At 53.4% G+C, this 19,824-nt stretch overlaps 1 protein-coding gene across 1 annotated transcript in view; it reads right to left on the bottom strand.

Moving 5' to 3' along the window:
* LOC103810994 (microtubule-actin cross-linking factor 1-like) overlaps positions 1–19,824 on the bottom strand; it is a gene marked incomplete at its 3' end in the record, with an annotated part of 46,641 nt that overhangs the window by 26,567 nt on the left and 250 nt on the right. Inside the window, 31 exon segments of the mRNA XM_009083926.1 lie at positions 1,457–1,592; positions 2,027–2,115; positions 2,209–2,361; positions 2,531–2,629; positions 3,282–3,389; positions 3,500–3,583; positions 4,163–4,325; positions 4,445–4,638; positions 5,043–5,091; positions 5,093–5,173; positions 5,358–5,536; positions 5,781–5,950; positions 6,501–6,684; positions 7,068–7,194; positions 7,591–7,745; positions 8,204–8,356; positions 10,408–10,533; positions 10,869–10,964; positions 11,542–11,646; positions 12,238–12,399; positions 12,534–12,611; positions 12,887–13,015; positions 13,409–13,685; positions 13,811–13,965; positions 14,664–14,757; positions 14,849–14,976; positions 15,210–15,305; positions 15,413–15,532; positions 15,984–16,090; positions 16,182–16,294; positions 16,992–17,158. Coding sequence (XP_009082174.1) covers positions 1,457–1,592; positions 2,027–2,115; positions 2,209–2,361; positions 2,531–2,629; positions 3,282–3,389; positions 3,500–3,583; positions 4,163–4,325; positions 4,445–4,638; positions 5,043–5,091; positions 5,093–5,173; positions 5,358–5,536; positions 5,781–5,950; positions 6,501–6,684; positions 7,068–7,194; positions 7,591–7,745; positions 8,204–8,356; positions 10,408–10,533; positions 10,869–10,964; positions 11,542–11,646; positions 12,238–12,399; positions 12,534–12,611; positions 12,887–13,015; positions 13,409–13,685; positions 13,811–13,965; positions 14,664–14,757; positions 14,849–14,976; positions 15,210–15,305; positions 15,413–15,532; positions 15,984–16,090; positions 16,182–16,294; positions 16,992–17,158 — 4,077 coding nt within the window.

The raw sequence follows: 19,824 nt of genomic DNA, 5'->3' as shown, positions 1-19,824 counted from the left end.
TTTGTGTGTTTTGTTTGTTTAAATCCCGGAGGGTTAGTTAAACTTGTAAGCAAGGATGTCAGTTAATCTCAAAAACAGTTGACATGAAACACAAACTGTACAGGGACACATCATGCTCAATTTAAGCGCGTTCTGCTTTGCATTTTTGCTCTTTTATAACTTCTTTTCTGACACTTGGATCTTTCCAGCAAGCAAATGTTAAAGAGTTCCTCATGCTCCCTCTACAGTGAAGCAATGGCTCCGCACAAGAGCCCCAGGGATTGTTTTCCAGACGGGGATCTGAGGTGAAGCCTCACTGCCATCTCTTGTTTGGCTTCTTGGGCTTCATCGAGAGCGTGAGTGAAAACTGTTCCAGCCCCAGAGCACCCTCAGCTGTACCATAACACCATGACAAGCCCTGGAGAAGACTTTTGCTCTATAATAATCTTCCTGTCCAAAAGGGAGGAAAAAGGGAAGGAAAAATCATCCTTTCCACAGCACCAAATTCAGGCTGGCTTAGCTGCCTCACTCATTCTAAGCTTCCTGCTGCCAGCACAAAGGCTAAAGGGCTTAATTTAACACCATTTACTGCTCTGAGACACCTGGACTGTGCTGCAAAGCCCAGTTTGGAGCAAAACACCACAAAAGCTGGACAGGCAGATCTCAAAACAGCAGCTCTCTTCTCGTGAGCAGCTTGAACAGAGCTTCACTCACAGACCCAAGAGCCAAAACCTGTGTCAGAGGGCAGATGTGAGCAGGCCATTGCTTCAGGATACAGGGAGCCAGCAAGCAAACACACAAATATATCCATTGACACATGTATACACACTTATAGAACACATACACGTATATCTGTGAATGACAGAGGCAATAGGATGTGCTTCCAGCCCTCCCTACCCAGCAGAACAAGGATAGGGACTGATGGGAGTGCTGGTGGATGTGAACAGGGAGTGGGTCCTGAAGGTCTCCCAGCTCAGGAGAGGGGCTGCATGATGCAGTCCCCTTCCACTGGGAAGAGCAACTGGATTCAGCCACTGCTGAGGCAAAAACCTTTGCTAGATCCCAAGATCCACGAGACCACATGGGGAAACATCCCCCACCTTCCTGCATCTCCAGCTTGCAGGCAGCCTGGGAGATGGAGCCCTCTGAGGTTCCAGGCCTGAGAGGACATTCCTCAAAGGACACAGATTTCCTAAGAGGATGATTTCCAGCTCAGAATTCCATCTACACCCCTGCTCACCGAGTACGAACGAGTCAACCCTGTGCAGAGGGCAGAGCTCTGATGAAAACCAAAGGGCAACTCTCATACTGACATGGAAGGCAGCAGGAAAAGGCTCCTGCTTAGCTTCCAGGGACCACCAGCCTGGATGCTTCAGGTAACCACGGATGGAAGTAAGAAACCAGGTGCAGGTAAGACAGGTGATGGGCTGTGAGTGGCCAGAGGCTGTGAGCCACAGGGCTGAGCAGGGAGCAGTACCTTGTGCTCTGTCTCCTGAGCCAGTTGGCTCTGGAGCTGCTGGAGCTGCTCCGTGGAGTTGCTGCAGAGAGCCTGGTAGGTCTCCTTCAAAGCACCAATCTGAGCAGAAATCTGATCCTTTTCTGGTTGGGAAAGCCTGTAAGGGGAAGGGGAGATCTCTCAGGCTACTGCACAAACCAGCTGCACAGAGTTACCATGCACCTCTGGGAAAGGAAAAAGTCAAACCCACCACAAGTCCCATCTTCTCCCTGCCCTACTCCTTCCCCAGCTCAGCTAAAACCTGCAAGGATAACTGAGCAAAGGCTGAACCTGCACTGTAACAATCAGATCCCCAAATATATGGGGCTGGATCACTAATAAAGGGGATTAATATTGTCCCAACTGCATAAATAGGTTGTATGTTTCATAGATCTCATTGCAGATCAGAAAGAAGACAACTGCCATGTGCAGATCATCTTTGTTTTTAACTGGAGTCAGGCACTGGACCCATCAGTTCCAGCTCTGAGGAATCTCATCTCCCCTCCCTGCTCCCCCTGCCTGTCCCCTGTCCTCTCCATGGGTCACACTCACTTGTGGCTGTGTTTTGCCAGGAAGATTTGGGAAGTTTTGATGGCCTCAGAGACCTGCTCCTTCTTTGCACTCAGCTCCTCATTCAGGGCCTGGCAAAAAAAAGAATAAAAAAGAAAGATTAATCCAGTTGTGGAAACATAGCAGAAGTTAAACCTCAATGCCTGCTGTGGCCCCTGCCTTACCTGCTGCTCTGAGATGGATTTCTCAATGTCACCCAGCTCTCTGCTCCCAGCACCAGCTGTCCTGCCTTGCACACTCTGCTTCAAGCCCAGGGCCCAGCCCAGGAGCTCCTTCACCTTGTCCACATGCTCCTGCTTCTCCTCCTCCACCACTTTCTGCAAACAGAGGAGGGAGGAAGACAACCACGTCAAAGGGAACCTCCAAAGAGGGAGAACTCTCAGGAGCAGTGCCCGAGGTGTAACCTCCACATGGAGCAGCATCCTTAGGGGTGGAGAGAATGAGCCTGCACACCCTGAGGAGTTCAGCCCCAGAAAATCTCCTCACCTCCTCCTCCTCCAGCCGCCGCAGCGCATCGCTGATGTACTTGACGTGCTGCGTGGTTAAGGTCACCAGAGCTGTGTAACGAGTCCTCAAATCCATGAACTGCAGAGGGAGAGAGGAGGGAACAGGGTGTGTCAGTCCCACCGGTGGAGCCAGAGCGATGTACTCTACAGTACATGACATGGATGCAGCACCTCTGGCTTGGGAACCCCCCAGGCACCTGGCAGACCCGGGAAGGCATCGATGGAATGCAGCGAGTCTGATGGGGAGGGTTGTGGCCACACATGGCATGCTGCACAACACTGGAGCGAGGGGAGACTCCGGTCACGGACACTGGGGCGGATGCTCAACTCTTACAGAGGGCTACTGGGATCTTTAATATCCACACAGAGCAGACAGGACCTCGGGTCCCTAAAGGTCTCATCCCAAAGATCCACACACAGTAACACTGCATGGTGCTCTGGTTATTTACCTCGCAAGGCTTGAAGGGCTGAGCCGACCCCGCTGGATTTGACCCAGGGGTTCCCAGGGGTTCCCAGGAGTCTAGGTATGTCATACCTGGTGCTTAGAGCACTAAGCCATCCTCTCTGGCTATTGGAAAAAACAGCGAGGGTGGAAACTTTATTTATACAAGAGAGTTCAGCAGAAAGGAAGCTCATTTCAGAGGCTGCTCGGCGGTTTGCTCGGTGTTGAAGGACACCCCCCACACCATTTCTCCTCCCTGCTGAGGTTGGGCAGGTGGCTGTGCTCCTACCTCCTGTGTGATGGCATCAGAGGACGAGAGCATTCGCCGGCGTTTCATGGGAGATTTCTGCTGCGACTCCACGAACGCTCTGTACGTCATCAGCTGCAACTCATAGTCCTGAAAACACAGCCAGGGGTGGGCACACATGGAGCATGTGGGGTGCAAGATGTGCCAGGGATGTTTCTGCCCAGCCAGAGCCTTATCCAGGTGTAGGAGGGGAACTGTACCTTGACAGCAGCTGAGTATTGCTGGGAGAATTTCTGACACTGGTCCAGTTTGGCTTGATTTTTCTCAATTTCGGCAGCCAAAGCCTTCAACAAAATTCAAAGCAAAAAATGATTGTCAGTCCGGAGAAGTTGTGGCTACCCCATCCCTGAAATTGTTACAGAAATTCAAAGCAAAAAATGATTGTCAGTACATGGTTCTCCTCTGGAGAAGCTGTGGCTACCCCATCCCTGAAATTATCACAGACAGGCTGGATGTGGCCCTGAGCAACCTGGTCTAGTGGGAGATATCCCTGACCACTGCAGGGGGTTGGAACCAGATGAGCTTTATCAAGCCAGTCTCAGGTTCTATGACAGCTGCTGTGAGCTTTAAAGTCCCTTCCAACTCAAGCCAGTCTCGGGTTCTATGAGAGCTGCCGTGGGGGATGAGCTGAATTCTGGTTCCCATCCCTCCACTTTTTGGGTAAATTCTTTACAGTCTTCAATTATTCACGCAAGACCTCATCTTCACCTCAAGCTAAACAGAGTTTCTCCATGTCCCAGACACCCAGCTCAGGCCTGGAGCCTCTTCCCTGCTGCATTTCCTATTTTCAAGCTCACAGCTGAAAAGAAGTGACAACTGTCAGTGCAGCAGCCACACTGAGACATCCCGAGGTCCTGCCTCACCGTTTGCTGGCTGAGCTGCTCTGACAGCACTCGGCTGTCCTCTGCCTGCCCTGGCTTCATCAGCTCCTGCTGGACTGTGATCTCCTCGATCCACTGGATCAGGGCACTGTGGCACTGTCGGTAATCACTCAGCACCTCCTGGATGCTCTCCAGCTCCGTGTGCCTGAGAGAAGAACCAAGACGAGTCAGGGTGAAATGTCATATGGAAAAAATCTCCCTGCTAACGAGCAGCTCTCAGCTGAGGCATGACAGGCAGTCAGAGAGGAGGCAGAGGTGTCTCACCGGGTCTCAATCTGGGTGCAGACGCGCTGCCATCGGTCCCACAGCTGGCTGCTCTTCTCCTGGTAGCGCTCCAGGTCGATGCTGCGCTCCTGGCGCAGCCGGTACAGCTGCTCTCCCACTTCCTTTGCCTTTGCCATCTCCTCCTCCAATTTGGAAAAGACAGAGCCCCTGTCCTTCACTTCCCCAAGCCATTGCTGCAAAACCAGCAAGAGACAGCGTTGGTCAGCGTCACCGAAAGCAGAAGGGATGTTGAGTCAGAGTGACCTCCTGCCCAGAGCTGAGAAGCCTGAAAAGGGGTTAATAAATTTATTTCCCCACTCTTCTTAACCTGCAATGAACTGGGAGGTGTAAAATGAAGAGGACTGTGTTCCCAAGTCAGATTGGTTCAGTCCTAGAGCAGCAGGATGTGTAGCTGCCAAGTTGCTCATGTGTGTCAGCATGTGCTCTATAAGACAGCCACAGCAGTTCCTTCACCTTTAAAAAGTAATAAGGGATCTCATAAGCAGCACAAAATCCTCCTGAGGCGAGAAAAATGTCCCACAGTCCAAATTCAGCAAAGAAAGGGAAGGACACTGCTTGACAAACCAATGGCACCAACCTGTAATGCTGCCCTGTGAGTCTGAACGGCTGACAGGTCAGCAGGCACCGCGGCTCAGCTTCACTTCATACCCTTTGACCAGGGATTCTGCTCCTTGGGTGCTCCGGATAATGATATCAACCGTCTTCAACCTGCCAAACCAAACAGAGCCAGCACAATGACATCCCAAATTTGATCACCAGGGTGTTCGCAGCACACGCCGCAGAGCATCGAGCTCAGTTATGGTCCAGCACAGTTGGAAGGACAGACGAAAGGTCTTTGGTGAATTGGGCAAGTCAGAAAGGTGTTTGGGAACAGAAGCACATCCTGACTCACTTCTCCAAGTAGATGGAAGACAGCCCATGTGTCTGGTCCATCTTGTTGACCACCAAGTCCAGCTCAGAACGCAACTGGGGCGTGCTGGGCCCCGCGGGCGCCTTGTTGAGGAAGCTGTAGCATCTCTCCGACACAAACCGCAGGTCTGACTGCAGGTGCTGCAGATCCTCCTGCATGCGCTGCAGGGAGAGGGAGAGAACGTGAGTGGAGAGCACAAACAGGCAGAGAAAAAGCAGAATCACCCTTGGCAAAGGAGGTGGCAGGAAATGAGCCCACCTGGAGAGGATTCCTGCAGCAGGATCCCCTCAAACCCTGCACAGCCACGCACCCATCACCCACACATTCACTCCAGAGAAGCTCCAGCTATTTTTGGATCAGTGGTCACCATCACCTCCCTCCCCATCTCCCAGCAGCAGGGCTGACCTCCTGCTCTGCAATGCGGATGGTGTTTTCCTGGATAGTGTCACCATCTGCTCGGGCACTGCTCGGGGACTGGATCCTGCTCACGAGCCTCTGCTCACACTCCTCCAGACGCAGGCGGATGTTCTTGAGCTCGGAGAGATACGTCCTGGCAACTGTCTCATCCTTGTCTTCTGCGAGTCAGAGACAAAGAAAAACAGCAGCTCAAACACCCTTGGCCAGTGTCTGCCCCAAATGGGACCTGCCTGGAGCCCTGGAGCTGAGCATACTGACACCAGGGTCTCTGCTCAGATGGAAAACAAGTTAATTAAATCATCTCATTCAAGTGCAGCTGAGAATGAGTCCAGCCACAGGGCATCTCGTGTGATGAAGTCCTCAGTTCTGGTGGGACTAACAGTGTCACAAGTGTCACCACCACATATATCTTCCCAAAGACTAAATGCAGCAAGAACTCCTTGCTTGGGATTCATCCTGAGAATTAAACTCATCGCCAAAAATAGCAGGGTAAGAGGGCTCAGCAGTTAAGCTGAAGCTGCAGAGCCAAGGCCTCTCTGCAGGAATATTGCTGGACAAAGGCCGAACACTTGGATGGATGGAGAAATAAGGAGAGCAGCTGCTCACACCATCAACCAGCTCGGGAAAAGAACATGAAGACATCCCATAAATCCTTTGTTTATGAGTTCCCACAGCTCCTGGTTAAACCATCAGCCCTTTGAAGCTCACCGTTCTCCATGGACTCCAGCAGCTGTCGGATGTGTTCCTTGGAAGACTCCACTTCCTCCTCCAGGCGCAGTCGGTCCGACACGGAGAAGAGCTCTGAGTCCCGACTGTCCTGCAGGAAATCCTCGTAGTGTGCCTCGAGGCTCTTCAGGGCTTGCTGGCACTCCCCTTGAGCCAAGGATCTGAGCTGCAAGTGGAAAAGCAGCAGAGCCAAACATCAGGAATGACCTCCTGCACATCACCCGCAGCCACCATCCCCACCTGAACCACCTTCATTTGCCAAGTGAGTGTTTTCAGGGGAGAAAAGGCAAATCCTCCACATGAGCCCAATGAAACACCCAATCCACAATCTCTCATGCTTGTTACAGCTCAGAAAACTGCTGATGCTCTTTTTATTGGGGAAAACTGCAATCCTTCTGCCCAGCTAAGGTTTTGCCACTGTTCAACGTGTAAAGACTCTTGGCTTCCCCAAACTCATACTCTCTGGTCTTCCCTCTCTCCTCAGCCACACAAAGAAGCCCAGACAGAGAGCAATGCAACCCTGGAGCCAGACAGGGAAGCTCTTCATACCTTTTCCATGCTGAAGCTTTGCACTAGAGCTATGTCCTTCCTCAGGTAGTTCCAGGAGATGAGGCTCTTTGTGTTCATGTGGAGCTGGTGCCAGAGAGCCATCACTTTCTGGTACAACTGTTCTACCCTGCAAGGGGAAGGAGCAGATCTATCAGCCCTGGATCCTCTCAGCACACCCAGCCCTGACCCCATTAATCCTCCAGCCATCGCTACCAGGCAGCAGCACATCAATCCAGTGATCCCAGTCTGGCAGCCATCAGGGAGTAATGCTCCTGCTGTTCAGTGCCAGGCATCCCTGGGGGGATCCCTCCTCCCAAATTGTCATTTTTCCTTTTGTAAGCCACTAGAGCAGTTGTTGCAATGGAGCTTGCAGCTGTAGAGCCAGGAGGGATTCCTCTCCTCACCACAAATCAGCTGTGCCACCCACTCCTGTCCATCCACCCCAGTTCCTTTCCCATTCCCACCCCACCTCCCTGGCCTTTGCACCTCTGTGACTGCCTCACAGCAGAGACCACCAAGTTACCTGCTGGCCATCTCGATGGCCTCTTTGTTGGGTGGGGGGATCAGGAAGCAGACAGAAGGCACCATGGCCTCATTCCCTGTGGGGCTTATCACCTTCCACTTGGTCCTCTGGGAATTGTCCTCCAGGACACACTCGTCATTCCTGCAGATGGTGATCTGCAGAGGCACCAACATCACCAGCCCATCAGAAAGCAGCAGCAGGGCTGGGCACGCCTGCCCTCGCTGCCAGGCTCCCTGCTGGGGGTGAGCCAGCTCCCAGAAATACACAGATAGATATATTTTAATCAAGCAAAAGCCTGGAATAGTGCCAAGCAGTGCAGTGTCTGGAGAGGAAGGGACAAGGAAGTTAGACAGAGCTGGCTGCCACCCACGTGCCTGTTTGGCTGAGGTTGATGAAGTCTGTCCTCCTGGAGAGCAAAGGACTTCAACTCCTGCCCAGAATAAATCTGAGACAGGGAAATCTGCTCCAGGAAAAACAGCCCTGTTATTTCCCTCCTTCTGTCTTCCCACTCTATTCTTTCTTTCCATTGACAGATACTAGGGAGCTCATCCTAAACCATCACTTCCCTGCCTTGTCCCTTTCCAAGTTCCAGTGACAGCCTCTCAGCCCTCACCTCGATCTGCCGATAGTCACAGACAGCCTTGATGGGGATTGTGCTCTTCACGAGGTGCTCTGGGTTCCTGGGCCGGAGCTGAACGATGGTTTTGGATCGTCCCACCAGGCTGGCCACAGAGCTCTTGGACTGAATGAGCTGCTCCTTCTCATCCTGGCAGAAACAAGGGTGAAGAGAGGTTGTTCAAGGCTGGGGAGGAGAGGTCTCTCCCAGGTATCTTGGCTCCCCCCACCCCAACTCTGCCCTGAGAGAGCTACACTGGGATCTCAAGGGCTGAATGAACACGTCAGGAGGATCTTGCTGCCCTAGAGGGATGGGAAGAGGGGTCAGGAGATGGAATGGGAGTTTGGATGGGACATTTTCACTACTACTCCCCCTGCCCTGCAAAGCCACATGCACACCTCTGGCTCTTTGGCTGCTAGGACAAGAAAATGTTTCCTTTCCAAAGGGCAAAAGAAAAAAAAAAAAAAGAGAACACAACATACACCCAAATTAAAGCCCCAAGGGGTGTAAGGGGCCAAGAGCAGGACAAGCTCCAGCCCAAAGCCAGGGACGTTTAGTTGCCTGGAGGAGAGACCACAGAAGCATGCTCCCTTCTCTAAAGCAAAGGATGAAGCATGTTTAAACCAATGGCTGGAATGGGATACGATGAATTATGCGGATAAAACATCTCAGGAGAAGAGGCTTGGGGTGGAGTGATCGCACAGGTCTCTGGGTTTGGGGAGAAATTTGCCAGTTGGAGGAGAATGCTGTGTAATTGAGTCCTGTAAGTCCCTGCTGGGTTTGGTGATGGGACCAACCCTGGGGATTGGTGGCAAAGCTCCCCTGGAACAGCCTCCGGCCCCACGGAGACGTGTGCGGATCACGACACTGGCAGCTGGTGTGATTAGTGACAGCTCAGCCCCTTCTGGCTGCAAAGGTTTACACAGGATCCCCAGAAAATGTTCTCCTTCATGCTCGGTACTCTGGGGGTTGGTTAGTGTGCTGACAACAAGTGGAGGATAATTATATGGTTAAAAAGAAAAAAAAAGGAAAAGAATAAATGATTAAATAAACTACCTGTGCCTGTCCCAGGGAGCATGATTGGAAGAAATACAACTTTAACTTATTAGGTAAGAAAGAGTAATATAGCTGAGCTCAGGGCAGCTGCCTCAGTCCTGACATCATGGCCATTCTCCAGCTGCCTGGACCAGCCTCTCCCATCCCAGGCAGTGCCTGCCAGACTCCCAGCGTGTCCGAGCTCACAAACACAGACTCCAGGAGCCAGGCTGGAGGACACACCAGCACAACCTTGAGACCATAACAGAGAGGATGGGGGAGCCTAGCCCAGCTGAGGCACCCACCACAAACACCCCAGTGTCACTGGGGACACACTGGAGATCTTAGTGTGCACTAAGAGCAAAGTCCAAGTGGCCTCCTGCCTCCACACACCCAAACTGTCACCTCCTGCCCTTTCAAAGGCAGCTCAGCAATTAACCCACAGCCCAAATCCTCCCCTGACCCAGGTTTCACACGCCAGCTGATGCTTTGTCCCTTGGGGCCTGTTTATAGGTCGGTTCTTTTCAGGCCAATTCAGAGAAGAAGATGACAGCACGATGGCCTGGCCTCCACTCTCTGCTCTGCTGCAGCTAAGCCAGGCCACGTGTTCAGAGATCAACCCTGGCCCCAGCACAGCCAGGCTGCCCTGGCTCTGCCCCCATCCAGCACGATGGATTAACGTGGGATTTGGGCTGGATAAAGAGCAGGCATTTCTCCACATCCCACCAGCTCCAATGCAAAACCAGGAGCATCCTCCGGGCTCTGCGCGACGCCTTTGTCAGCAGAACTCGACCAGGGTGGCACGATGGGCACTGACAGGGCAGGAGCAGCTCACACATGGAGCTGGGAGCTTGCACAGGCAGCACACACTGCCTGCTCTGCACCCTGAGGACACAGAGGGGCTGGATGGTGCCTTGAAATGACTGACAGATCCAGCTACCATCAGTGGTGGGGTTACCCACAGCCTGCACCCCACTAACACATGCAACAGCTCCAAGGAAAAGCAGAATATTGACCAAGGTAGATAACAAACCATGTGACATCAAACTGTGGGAATAAAGAGCCCAGTTTTCTCTGGGAAGCAAGAGATGTCCCAGGCAATGCTGTTGGACTGGAGTAAGGTCACCCATCGCCCGCTCAGGGTGGTGGGATGCTGGAGAACCCACCATGGAGTCCTGCAGCAGGTCCTCCAGCCGCGTCAGGCTCGTGTTATGGTCACAAGAATACTTCCTTTTGATGGAGTCCTGCAGGTTCCTCAGGTATGTCTCCGACTCCCGAGCGTCGCTGAAGAACTGCAAAGGCAAAAGGGTCACAGAAACCTGCACGAGTCCCCTGAGCACTCAGAGCACACTGCAGGCAGGCAAGGAGCACCCCAACATCTCAACCAGCAGCTGTTCTGGTTTTAGGGCTGCAAGGGCAGGATCATCCCACATGGATGGCCAGAACAACAGGGAAGCTGATCCCTTTTGCCCCAGAGAGACATGGCCAGAGAGCAGCTAAGGAGAAAGGTATACTCAGGAGAAAGCACCCCAAATCCCTCTTCCCTCTCCCCCAAAGGGAACAGCAGTGCAGGAAGCTCATGCAGTGGATGGTGACCAAGGGAATTTGAGCTGCCTCTCCCAAATACCTGAAAGTAGGCAGCGTTCTCCTTCACGTGCTGTTCCACACACAGGCAGAGCTGCTTAATCCACTGCCACTGAGTCTGCACAGCAGCACTGTATGCCTGGGAAACACAGAGCACACAGCCATGGATAATGAGCATTTACAGGCAGGAGGGTCATGGGAAGGACACGGCTACAGCCGTGGGAGGGACACAAATGAGCAAGGTCTGGCTGCAGCCAGGAGGGTTTGATCACAGGCACAAGGAGCAGGAGATGTCAGACCTGAACCACCAATGTCTCCCTGTCCTGCAAACCCACGGGTACATGATGTTGAGGGCTGTGGCAGGCACAGATTTGCTTTTACTCCAGGGAGAAACATGTCCCTGCAGCTCTTTGCTTCACCGCCACAGTATCCCTGGGAGCCTGGATAACTCCAGGGAGACCAAGGCCTCAATGCAGGAAAGGCTCATGCTCTGTGCCTTAATTTAAGGTGGGGATTACTGGGGAATGGCCTTGAGCTTCTCACTGCACTTCCCAAAATAAAACAGCTTTATCACTGCACTGATGCTCTTCTGCCACCACAGAACACTTGGTCAGGCACTGCACTGTGGGCTGAGACAGCAAGTTTCCCAATCCCAGGTGAGATTTGCTGCCAGCTAAATCTCAGGAATCTCGTGGCTCCTCCAGGTGCCCACTCACCTCTACAGTTTGCTTGGCTGGGTGGTTCTCCAGGGACAGCAGCTCAGCTGTGTCCTGGAGGGAGCGGAAGATGTCCTGCTTCTCTTCCAGCTCTGCCGTCAGCTCCTGCACGAAGGACATGAGAAAAATCCAAACCTCACTCAGCCCATGTGTCCAACTGACACAGCATGGAAGCACTGCAGGAAACCCCAGCAGATCCCTGGGAATCCAGCACAGTTTATGGGAGCACCACAGCCCATTCCCAGTGGGATGTCTCCTGTGTGCCAAACACACTGGGCAGATGTAATACAGATACTGGAAACCTGCCCAGGGACCTCTTCAGCTCCAGACAGTGTGCTTGTGGAAAGATGGGAATTTATTTATACTGCTTTAAAGAGGAATCAATTTTCCTCTTTAGCTCAGACTTTATTTCTCCCCCACTAGTTAAATGTGCCTTTAGCTCCGAATTGTGCTAAAAATACATCTTTTGATGCCTTTTTGATTGAAATTCAATTGAACACACGTGGGTTTTTTTCACTTTCTGCTCCGGGGAGAGCTTCCATCAGCTCCATTCATGAGCTACAAGCTCAGTGCTTGGGAGGGAGCATCCAGCCTCTGAGAAATCCAGGTCTGTTGGGAGCTGAAGGTCCCACAGCAGATCAAGAGCAGCAGCAGCACAGCCAAGGGAGCATCCACCCGTCCCACCAACCCACGCACCGAGAAGTAATTCTTCTTGGCTGCAATGTTGGGGTTGTTGTCACTCCAGTCATAGGCCAATTCCTCCTCCTCCTTCTCATTCAGCCAAATCAGCTCAGCAGTGGCACGAGACACAAACCCGTGTAAGCTCTGGAGGTGTCTCAGACGGAAGCTCGAGGTTTCCTGAACACAAGGACATGTGATTCCTCTTCCTTGCTCTGAAGGCAATGGGTTTCTTCCCTCCTCCCTAACCTCACAGCAGGGATGGACCCCACACTCCCTGGGCAGTGCTAGAAACCCACTTGAATCCCACTCACCATCAGCTTGCAGTACTGTGTCTCCAGCTTGCCAAGTGTCTCTGTGTAGCTCGCGCGGAAATTCGCAGACATTTTACCCTGCGGGATGAAAAATGCTCCTGTTACCCAACAATGAGCAGCATCACTTGAAACCCAACACCCAAATCTTTCTCCCCAGCTCTGTGTGAGGAAGAGGAGGTGGAAATGAGAACAGCAACCTCTTGTACTGCATCAATTCAGAAGCTCCATCTGTAAAAACACCTCTGAGTTTTTCAGCGTCAAGGTACCTTTACCCACAAGAGTTAATCCCAGTGTCCCCACTTTCCTGGACACATTGTGCCATGCACAGTGTCACCCAGCCCATGTCACCACACCTCATACATCCTGGCCTCCTTTACACTGGATCCCAGCTCCTCCACGCTGGTATGGATGTGCCTCTGGGTCTCCAGCTGGGATTCCACACTTGGCAGGTCAGTTCCCCACTCTGCCCGCTCCAGTCTCATCTGAAACAGGCCAAGAGGCTCAAGTCAGCACTCCTCACCTGCAGGAGCACGTTCCAGCAGGACACGAGGCCAAGGAAAACTCCTAGGGCACTCCAGAGGGGAAAAACCACCACCCAGTCCTGGTAGAAGATCCTAAGTCAGTGCTCCAACACTGAATGATTTCTGGGATAGCCTACACAAGCTTCACACCTACATAAGCAACTGAATGCATCAGCAGAGATTTGACTCCAGCTTTGAAAGGCTCCTCTGATACCCACTGATCAGCAGGATCACAAGAAAACCTAACTCAAACCAAAAGCATCAGAGCTCTCCAGAAACATTGAACCATCAAGGCAGGAGAAAGCCCAGAGCAGCTTCCTACCTTCCCACATCAGTGTGAGCCACATCACTTACCTGCATCTCCTCCACCCAGGCCAGCAGCTCATACACAAAACGAAGGCTGCCTTCATCTTCAGAGGAGGAGATGGCCACCAGCTCTGCCCTGGTCATGGGTTTCCGGAACCAGGAGGCCGAGGAGGTGTGCAGCCCCTTGGTCAGGGACTCGCCCTTCAAGTGCGTTGTGCTCAGTGTGGACGTGGGCACCAGCTCCAGGGTGGAGAAGTGACCTTTCCTGTACAGGTTAGTGCATTCCAGCCTCAGTGTCACCAGCTCATCTTGCAGCCGCATGATCCTGGGGGAGGAGCGAGCAAGGCACAGGTAAGGAGATGCACACAACCTCCTCTCCTTCCCCAAAACAGAGCAGAGCAGGCCTGTGCAGCCCCTGACCATGTTTCTCCAGCTCACAGCCCTTCTCACCTGAACCCCAGCTCCTCCAGCTGGTAGTAATTCTCATCCCGAAGGATCTGCACATCCACCTGGAGCTGGCGGATGAGTCCCTCACACTCCTGCAGGTACACCACCACGTCGGACTCGTACTGCACCGGCTGACCTGACTCCAGGTGAGCAGCATCCTGCACCAGGAGAGAGGACACTGAGGGCTGGGTCCCCTCAGCCCAGGAACGTGGGCAGGGAGAACACCACAGCAGCCCAACAGCAGCTTTAAGGCTGAAAAGACCTTTTGATCCACAAGTCTAACTTGAGCAGAACATGGATTCATTGCTCATACCACACCCAGGACATCATCCCCTTTAGAAAAACTCCTGCAGATGAACTGAAAGCTTCTAGGGATAGGTGGGATCATAATTTTTAGCTCCCAACTCTTTCAACCAACGTCTCTTTCTCCCAGAACAAAAAACCTCTCTTCAGAAACCTACTCCCTACCCAGGGTCTGCCACCGAGTCTCTTCTGCCAGGCAAATAAAACAGATTCTGGGGGTTTTAAGCTTCATTACAGAACAAGCTTTCCCAGAAGTGCTGTTCTCCTTCACACCAGCACCTCTGCAGATGTTCAGCCTCACTTGCTGTATCCCCAGAGGGCAAGAGTGTTCCCCATCCTCCCTGTCCCCACAGTGATCTATGGATCACCAAATATCCACCACTGCCCCTACAGCACCCCAGGGATAGGCTCAATGGCAGAAGAGAAAGGAAAACTGTCTGGGGGAACACACCACTCCAGGCAGAAGAGAGAGAAAGAGATGGGCATAAAAGAAGAGGCAGAAAAACAAATAAATAAATAACATTAGGAGGAGGAAATATCACCCCCCACTCACAGCCTGTAGCGTGTTCTTAGCCAAAGTGAGTTTTTCTTCACAGCTCAAAGCACCATTCTGGATTTTGTTAGCAATTTGTAGCAGCAGTTCCAGCCTAGAACGACAGAGGGAAATGAGAGAGAGGCTTGGGGTGTCCCTCTGGCCAGGGGAGCAGGGGGTGACCCTTCCATGGGCACAGCACTGACCTCTCCACCGCTGGTCGCAGGAGTTTCTCACGCTCCAGCATCTCTATGATGAGTTTGCCCCACTCCTCCTCCACATCGTTGGGGTGGTAGCCCTGGGGCAACTTGATTCGTCCAAATTCAATCCATACCTGGGCAAAACATCAACAGAATGGCATTTCTCACCACTTCCTTGAGCTGGGTAGGGATTATAGCAAGGCAAGTCAGGCTATAAGGCACCAGCTCTGCCTCCACTCCCTCCCTGTACATCATTTACCCCGAGGGTTATTTCCACTTTTCCATACCAAAATAAACCTGAGCTGAGCAGACTTGAGTCTTGCTGAAAGCACAACAGTCCCACCCACAAGCCTCCAGGCAACCTTACCTCTAGGAGTTTGTAGAGCTCCTCTATCCTTCCTTTTTCCTGCTCTTTCGTTGGGATTTCAGTTTCTTTGAAGTGTATGTACTGGTTATAAAGTGCCTGGGATGAGAAAAAGGCTCATCAGGAACTACCTTGAGGAATACCACCACCCCTCCCTTTGTGCCAAGCACACAGGACACTGCAGAAGGACCTTGTCCAGGACCTACCTTTAGCTCTACAGGGTTCTGGGGGAAGGATTTGTCTGACATGAGTATCGTGTGCTGCTTGATCCATGAGATGAGGGACTCTACACGGCTCTGGTACTCCAGCCACCTCGAATCCACCTCCTGTGGGGTAAGAGCATCCTTGTAGAGCACTACTGGCAGGCAGGTCTCCATGGGGAAAAGGGAGAGCCCAGCCCTGCCAAGCAGAGCACGGAGGGAACTGAGGTGCCACGGTCAAGCTATAGGGTGGGACGTGGGCCAGGGCCTCCCTGCTCTGATGCCATCCCAGGTACAGAGAGGAGGAGGATCCTCCTTGCAAGCTGCTGGCTGGAAGTCAGTTCAGCTTTCCCACGAGCTCAAAACCCACGGAAGAACCTGGACAATGCTGCAGCCCTACAGGCACACCAGCAGGTCACAAGCAGACACATTAATGGGGAAGCTCCTTCCTCCTCCCAAGCCTCTTCCACACATTAGCCATCTGCTACAGGGAATGAGGAACCTCCCAACCCTTCCCACACCAACCAGCTGCCTCCCAAACTGCTGTCCCAGCCTCCCAGCCCACAGCGATGCTTACGATAGCGCTGATCCCTTCTCCTCCCTCAGGGACTTTGGGAAAGGCATCGTAGATTGAAGACACATAAGTTATGACGGATTTCTCATCCGGAGAGGGGACGTCCACATCTGAGAAGAGGGGAGCAGAAAGGCAGTGAGGAACAGCAGGGACAGAGAAGTTGGCACCTCCCCATGCCAGCCACCAAGCTTGGCTGCCCACCTTCAGCATCCAGCAGCCGTGTGACCCCCAGCCGCTCGGCGATCTCGAAGGCCTGTTCCAGGTTCTCCCGGTTGCTCTGGATCTGCACCCTCTCCATGTCCACCAGATCTGGCCTGCAAGACACACACCAGAGTCATGGTGTTGGCAAACAGCACAAGGTGCCCCAGGCACAGCATCCTGGATGGGCTTCACTGTCCCATCTAAGCCCCTGTCCCAGGCTGGTGGCTCTCCAAAGGGACTGGGCTGAAACATCTCCCCAGCTCATCTCCTTTGGGAAGGGGAGCTTCAGGCTGTCAAGGAAAGCCTCTTGGTCCCCTTGACCAAGCAGCCTGGGCAGAAGCCATCCCCAATGGCCCCAGCTCTGACTCCCTGCCCACACTGAGCAAGCAGAAGGTGTGTAAGGCTGTGCTGCCCCTCAAGGAACCGTGAGAGGTTTAACTGCTGCTTGGGAGAGCTCTGAGATCCTTGGATAAAAGCACGGATGGAAGGGCTGCTATTCATGGAGAGCAAAGGGCATGTAACCACTGCAGCACTCCCAGTTTGAAAGCTTTTCTTTTTTGCCTCTCCCTAACGTCATTAAGATGTTTTTTCTTGAAATCTGATGTATTTGTTGTTCATTCCAAGCATCCACCCCCCAGCTATTTGGCAGAAGAGATGATTCCCGATAAGAGACATCACTCCCTGCAAACCTCACCCACATCTCCAAGCTCTCCAGACCATCACCAACCGCAGTGGTGGGCAGGGACCTCTGGGAGATCCTCATCCCTCCTCCCACCCCCAGGACAGGCTCCACAGCTCCTTCCTGCCTACCTGTATCTGTGGATGAGCGCGTTGAACATCTTCCCATCGCTCCAGCATGATGAGAAGTTGGTGCACTTCACCCCAATGTAACCTGCTGTCACCTTTTGCGTCCACAGAAGCAGCTTCTCCTTGGCTGACATATCCCCCAGCTCCCCACTGATGTAGATGTCGGAGATCTGTAAGGAAGTGGCACAGCCATGGGATGATGCAGGAGTAGGAAAGGCTCCAAAAGGCACATCCAGTTTTTATGAACATGCCTCAGACCTGGCAGCTGTCAGGAAGGGCAGGAGAAAACTCCTAGTCAACACAGCCAACAAATGGGGAATGGACACAGGACCTGCAAGAGAGCTCTGGGGTGATGAGGTGTGGTTTGGGCAGGCTGGAGATCCAGGTAGGCAAGGGAGGCAGAGCCAACCCCATTTCACGGGGACACTTGGTGTTGTTTGGCCGTGCAGCCCAGCCCAGTTGGGACAGAAGGTGCCACCATCAGACCTTGGCTTCCTACAGCCACCAGAGCCATTCCTGCACATCATCCCCATCCCTGTCAGCCAGGGCTCGGGGCACACCTTGCCAGGAACACAATGTTCTGCCCTGTCCTTTGCTGCCTCAAACCTGCTGAGCTGACAGGGCACACCTTGCCAGGAACACAATGTTATGCCCTGTCCTTTGCTGCCTCAAATCTGCTGTGCTGACAGTGATGCTTGTGTGCTCTCCTGCACACCCACTCCTCCTGCCCAGCTCCCACCACAAGGAGCCCAAGCACCCTTGGACACTTGGGGCTCTTGCAGGAATGGTCAACCCCATCCATGGTGGGCAGTGAGGGAGGGCCCAAGAAGAAACCACCGATGCCATCCCTTGCTGGGGCTGCAGGTGTGGGCTGGAGGAGCTCCAGGGCACCTGGAGCATCCTGTTGTCAAAGTTACCAACTCAAGAAGTGAGAAACAGTACCTGGAGAGGAGATTTCTCCCTGACCTCCAACCATGGCACAGAGCCACCAGTTCCATCTCGGGGAGGGGGGAAAGGGAAGGATGGAGGGAAGGATGGAGAGAAGGACGTCACATGCTCCCTGTGCCTCGCTGTGCCTGGTGAGGTGGGTGCCAGGGGGTGCTGGTGGCAGGGGTGCTGTGACCCATTTCCCAACAAAAGACTGACAGATCCCTCTCAGACAGACGCACAGGACGGGCTGCGAATCCCAGACTGGCACGTGATGCCACGCACGTGTCTCCGCATGCCAGCATATCTCTGATTGGCACAGCTTCCTCCTTGCCCTCCTCCCCCTCCAGCTCCCCAATTAGTACAATTACCTCCCCTTAATTAAGGGGCAGACAAAGGGGAGGATGTGAGCTGCTGGGATTTTTCCGGGGTGCCTGTGGAAAGGCAACTCGAGCTGCTCTCTCCCTGGATTCCTCCTCCCGGCTCTGCAGGGAGAAGGTGTGCCAGGACCCAGCCCTTCCCGCTGCCCTGAAAACACCGAGTTGCTTTATTCCTCTCCAAAACACACCCAGTTGGGTGCTGGCATTGCACAGGTCGCAGCTGTCAGACATCCCTTTGCAGGCAGGAGACAGGGACCTGCAGGATTATGGTCTCTCTGGCCGGCGGGGCGGATGCTGCCGGTGTAATTGGTATGCTGCAGCTCACCTCCCTCTCCCGAGCCTGATACGCTGCTCGTCACACATAAAACTGCTCTTTGTCAGCTGCTGCCACACCACCGGCTCTGCCTTTAACTCCTCCAGCCCCGGGGCTGCGTTTCCTTAGGGATGTCGGGAGCCTGGCGGTGGAGCCAGGATGGATAGGGCAATGCACAGGGCGAGCAGCAAGATGGGACCCTCCACGTTTGCAGGCAGCAGGGAGGGACCCACGAGCCTTCACCTGCTCAGCACCCCATTATTAATTACCTGGCAGCTCTTAATTAAGAGCAGAATGGACCCTTCTGCGAACCGGCTGTGCCCCACCTGGGCTCCCCAGCATCGCTGCCCAGCAGGATGCTCCTTGCAGCACCCAGCTCTGATAAATCCTTGATTTTTTGAATCACTGCCACGAGCACTGGGGTTCTCCAGCCCCTGGGCCTTTTCCCTGAGAGCATCCTTGCAGGAGACCCTCCTAGAGATGAGCTTAGGAGGTGCAGGGTGCGGCACCAGCTCCACCCTCCTTTCTTCACATGTCTGTGACAGGACAAAGATTTAGGGAGGCACCAGGGAGAAAAGAGAGCAGAAACTCACAGGACCTGGGACCAAACCCTTCCAAACCTTTCCAACATCAGCCTCATGCATCAAGCAACTGGTGGCAGGATGCTGAAGGCCAGAGGATGGCTGTGACACCGGTCTCAACCTGGCAAAAGTATTGGGGACCACAGCCCTTCAAACCACACACTTGTCCTGAGGCTCCCAGAGCTTTGGCCAAAGCCAAGGGCACCTTCTCCACCCTGTCACCCCCAAAGAGTGAAATCCAAACAGCAACAACAGGTTCCAAAACACAGTATAGTCCCCACTTCTTCCTCTGTTCCAGAGGACTGGTGTGCCACTGGTGACAGCAGCAGCACGGAGACCCTGAGTGACTGCAGCCGCACCCAGCAGCTCTGGTGACTGCCACTCTGTCTGCCCGTGCAGGAGCAGAGGATAGGACAGGTCAGTCCCCAGGGGATGCTTTCCCAGTGGAGATACTGGAGGGGAAAAGGCTTCAGGAGCTTTCTGCACCAGCATCCCCCTGCCTGCACTCAGCACCACGTTGCCCCTCATCAAAATAACCACCCCCAGGGTCCACCAGGACCTGGGGTCCACTGAACCAGGTCCCCCCACCCTGCTCCAAAAAAAAAAAAGGGGCGAGTGCACACACAGACACTGAC

The sequence above is a fragment of the Acanthisitta chloris genome, unplaced genomic scaffold (genome assembly GCF_000695815.1).
Source record: "Acanthisitta chloris isolate BGI_N310 unplaced genomic scaffold, ASM69581v1 scaffold11521, whole genome shotgun sequence".
NCBI classification, from domain to species: Eukaryota; Metazoa; Chordata; class Aves; order Passeriformes; family Acanthisittidae; genus Acanthisitta; species Acanthisitta chloris.
This window is presented reverse-complemented; position numbering and strand designations above follow the sequence as displayed.